At 45.3% G+C, this 4,706-nt stretch overlaps 1 protein-coding gene across 1 annotated transcript in view; it reads right to left on the reverse strand.

The window, feature by feature from the left end:
- Positions 1–1,129: 1,129 nt before the first annotated feature.
- The window catches only part of AKR1B10 (aldo-keto reductase family 1, member B10 (aldose reductase)), a 19,228-nt gene continuing 15,651 nt past the window's right edge, over positions 1,130–4,706 (reverse strand). Inside the window, exon 10 of the mRNA XM_011995983.1 lies at positions 1,130–1,487. Coding sequence (XP_011851373.1) covers positions 1,445–1,487 — 43 coding nt within the window. The 3' untranslated portion in view covers positions 1,130–1,444. The remainder of the gene's footprint in view (positions 1,488–4,706) is intronic.

Genomic DNA, 4,706 nt, shown 5'->3' on the forward strand with positions numbered 1-4,706 from the left:
TAGGAGATAGAATCAAGGTGGAGTCTGCCTGGAAAAAGCTGGGCCCACAGAGGATTGTACCTTCTACGGAGATGCCACTCAAGGTCAAGAGACAGGGAGAGAGGGAGAGAGAAATGCCTGGCTCTTCCCTTCTCCAGCCCTTCAAGCTCCTAACAGTACCTCTCACTGAGCAAACCCAGGGGAAGTTATAACATAGCAAGGAAGCCTGGGAATGTAGGTGTACCTCTCAGCCCCAGTAAGAGGGTGAGGGGACTCATCAATTTGGGATAGGCATTTGCCTCTGGAGAGGTAGTCAGGGGAATGTGCACAAAGTGGTCCTTGACTATATTGGTAACCCCTAATTTCTTTAATTTTTTTTAAAGGTTTGGAGACAATATGGCAAAATGTTAGCATTTGTTTTTTGTTTTTTGTTTTGAGACAGAGTCTCTCTCTGTCACCCAGGCTGGAGTGCAGTGGTGCAAGTCTAGCTCACTGCAAACTCCACCTCATGGGTTCAAGCGACCCTCCTACTTCAGCCTCTCTAGTAGCTGGGACTAAGGTGCACACCACTACACCCATCTAACACCTGTTAACATTATAATGTCGATGACCAGAGGCTCATTACCTCATTTTCTGTACATTTCTATATGGTTGGAATGTTTCATAAGAAGCGATTATTATAGGACAAACAGAAATGTTCCAGATTAATGGCAACAGTAAGCATCTTTATTGTATTTCCACCCTACTTCCCAAGGAAATGCCACATCTCTCTCGGTGAGCAGTAGCATCTTTGTGGAGTTTGCAGGCTGTGCCATTGACTCTTTGGCATGATGGTGTATTGAAGACAAGGTGGGAGAGCAAGACAGGGAATGAGTGGAGACAGGCAAGGAGGAAAGGTGGCAGGAAAAGACTCAGGAGGAAGAGGATGACCATCGATCTCTGTGAGCTCTCCCAGAGCCTGCCTGCCTTTCAAACTTGGTTCAGTCACTTATTACCTGGGTGGCCTTAACAACTTCCTCCTCTCTCTCTCCTAAGATGTTAAGAGTACCTACCTCAGAGGGGTTATTTTAAGGATTCAGTGACTTCCCCCACAGGAAAACACTTCACGTTGTGTGGGAACATAGTCCACTCTCAATCCATCTTGGTTACCATCATTATTTTTTATTATTGATCTTTACATCCTTAGTGTTGGCAGAATTTCTTGTGCTTAACAAACATTTGCTCAGATCAGAGAAGAGGAAAAAATTGCCATCTGCTTATTCAAGCCATGTTTTCCTGTGATATTCTGATCCTAGTTGCACTTACAGAAATACATGTCTAAAACAGCACCTCGATTCTGGTCTACAGCAGGACGAAGTTCACTGTGATCTCAGATAAGCTTGGCTAAAATAGGACGTGAGTGGAGATAGTCACACTTCAGTGAAGAAAAAGAATCCCCTGTGTAATGTCACCAGGAGATTCAACCTCAATATTCTGCATGGAAGGGGTAGTCCTCCAAATGAGAGGATCTGCAGAAACAAAAAGAGAGAGAAACTCTGTTCCATGAAAGCAACAGCTCTGGTTGAGAAGGTATTCTTCTCTGGTGGACTCTATGGTATCTGTGCTTTCTCAGCCTCCTCCATGAAAGAACACAAGAAGGGTGCTCACACCTTGACCTTCCCTCAAACTGATATGAGGGCTTTGCTAGGAAAGAGGACAGACAGTGACCAGGGCACAGGAAACAACTCGGAATGACAACTCATGGTAAGCCTGGTGTCAGGTGAGGCAACTGACAAGTCTTGTCCCAATCCACTGTCACAACATCATGAGCTAGGAAACAACAGCAGAATTGACAGCTTGTGGATAATTATGAGTATTAAATGAGATAATAGCACCGGCAAAGGGCTCAGGACCCTGGCACATTCTCAGCTAAGGTTCAATGGATGTTTGCTGCGATTAGTATTATCATCCTACTTTATAGGTAAAGAAGCCAACTTGGTAAAAGTAGGAAATTTACCCAATGTCACACAGCTAAGAAACCAGTGTTAGAGTTGGATCTGAGGCCAGGTGGACTTACTCCTGAGCCACCAACCCATTGCCTCCACTGGAAATGATGTTCATTGGAAGGTCAGCGGTTCAGTTTGGGGGAGAGTCCCATTTTATGTTCACCCTTCCTTTGTACACTAAGCAGCTGCTACTTTGTTAAGCACTGATAAAAATAAGCCATTATAAGATGAGGAAAGGCTTCTGTGATACTAAGGGTGGGCAGGATAGATATGGAATATCATGACATGAAAGCTACGCTTGAGATACTGAAACCATTTTTAAAGGCTGAAAAATCATATTGGCTATAGAAACATTGGAAGAAATTCAAATTGGCATTCAATTGCAGACCTCACAGTAATAAATGCCAGAGAAATCTCTTTGATATATTTAATTAGATACATTAATCAGAAAGTATTGATTGTAAAGAGATGATTTAGGATTCCCACCTAGCCAGAGTGAAAACTTTCTTTCAACCACTTATCTGAGATTTAAAGTAAAGTTACCACCACCACCTTTGAGAGGAATTTGGAGATTATTTAATCCAGCCTTCCCGGCCTTCTTCCCTGAATGCTCTAAACACAATCCCACCTCAGGGCCTTGGCACCTGCTGTTTTCAATGCCAAGAATGCTCTTCCCCCAAATATGCATATGGCATATCCCTCACAGCAAAGCCTCCCTTGACCCACTCCATATAAAGGATCCGTCCCACTACCACCCACCACTACTATCCACTTTGCCCTACTTTATTTTTTTGTCTAGCATTTGTTACTGACACATATATTTTTATTTGATTTATTTCTGTTCTGTCTTCTTCCCTCCCTCCCTAAGCACGTGGAGACAGTAGCTTTGTATAGTATGATAACCCAAGCATCTAGAAAATGCCTGGCACATAGAGGACCACTAGATATTTATTGAATGCAGGAATAAATGAATGCTCGCCTCCTGCCTATTGACAACACACCTTCTGTTACAATTCTAGCTCTACATCCAGAAGTTCAGACAATGAGCAGCAATTAGAGATATGCCCCTCGCAGTGATTCCCAGGTACCCCAATTTTAGTTTCAGAACTGCCCCAAAATTGTATTTGAAGACACAAGCAGTCCCAGAAGCCTTCTAATTTTTCCAACTAACCCTCTACCAGTTTAGAAAAACTCCTGGCAATGCTCCTAGTTAAATCCATGCCACTTACTGCAACACGTTACAGGCCCTCCAGTTTCTGTTGAAGCTGAGGATGGTTGCCATCTCCTCATCACTCAATTTAAAGTCAAAGACCTGGAAAGATAGGAGTTCCAGTACATCATCAGTAAGGCCGTTACTGCTGGGACTGGAGACTGCCGCTCATTCTAGCAGGGAGTTCTAGCCACACAAACTGGTCACAGGTGTTTTTCCCATTATATCCATGGGGTATAAATTTTTCTCTAAATTAAGTCGTACACAAAGACCGCAGTATTTGTAGTGCTCAGTGTTCTAGGGGAGGGAGACCAGGCTCACAGGCACTAAGCCCCAGGTGTGCACAGGCCCTGTGCTCCATGATGCGCCCTTCTAGAAGACAGTTCTCCAAGGACAGTTCACACCTCCTCTGCTGCCGGAAGACGAGCAGGGAGGCCAGGACAGTCTGCTCATGTGGTGGCCCAGGGCTTAGCTGCTCAGGGGCAACTGAGAGTCTTCTCAGTGGTGTGAGGCACAGCTGTGCTCACACCTGACAGGGTTTCCGCAGGCACTGTCCCCAGCATGTCTTAAGCCCATGGGTCATTCATCTCAGGTATATTGAGCCTAGCACCCTAGACTGGAAAATGTTAGGGTGGTGGGAACGGAGGGGGCCAAAGACAGTGCAGGAATGAGGTGAGAATCCTGGTGAGAGGGTCTGCCTCTGCCCCATCCCACGGAGAAGTACCAGGGCCGACCAGCCGGGATCTTACCTGAATGTTCTCAACAATGCGTGCCGGTGTCACAGACTTGGGGATCACAATCACATTCCTCTGGATATGGAAACGGATCAGAACCTGTGCGGAAAGGGGACATCATGTTTCCACTCAGCTACAAGGACCCTTCCTTTTATGGAAAGGAAGAATAAAACATCTCTGCAGCTCACTGTGGCTTCAGGTACAATCGCTGATACTGACTCAGCCCTTCGCAGCTCTTAGACTTGTGCCGGCCCCCCGCCTCATTCTCTCCCTTCACGTTAGGGACAATTCTGTGATCTTCATTTTTTAAGAATAAGGATAGCAGTTTGGGTCATAAGGCTGATCAGAGGTAGAGTTGGCATCTGCACCTATATCCCTAGACTCCAAAGCCATGCTTTACGACTTGGCAGTAGGGCTTAACAGGAAGCTGTGAGGCAGAAGCTATCTTTGTTTCAGTGACAGCTCTTGTGTTTCCTGGAGGTTCCAACAGACTTCGAAGCAAACACTTTAGAGGGCTTCAGCTCCTGTGTTCTTCCCCTTTAAGGAGTTAGTTGAGGACAACACAAGAAATGAAACATGAGACTGGAAGAAATAGTTGTTGGATAACAAGAAAAATAAAAATATGGCACCTGGGCTGTGGTTTTCTTGTGCTTTGCAGCAATCTCCTTAATCTTGGGATCCTCCAGCAGGGAAGGGTCCTCTGGCTTGGCCCTAGAGGCAGAAAGATGCTGATGTGAACAATCACCATGGCTACCATGTACAGATAGACACCACTCCAATGAGGGTCTCAACACTGAT

This window comes from Mandrillus leucophaeus, unplaced genomic scaffold (assembly GCF_000951045.1).
Source record: "Mandrillus leucophaeus isolate KB7577 unplaced genomic scaffold, Mleu.le_1.0 Scaffold5, whole genome shotgun sequence".
Classification (NCBI taxonomy): Eukaryota; Metazoa; Chordata; class Mammalia; order Primates; family Cercopithecidae; genus Mandrillus; species Mandrillus leucophaeus.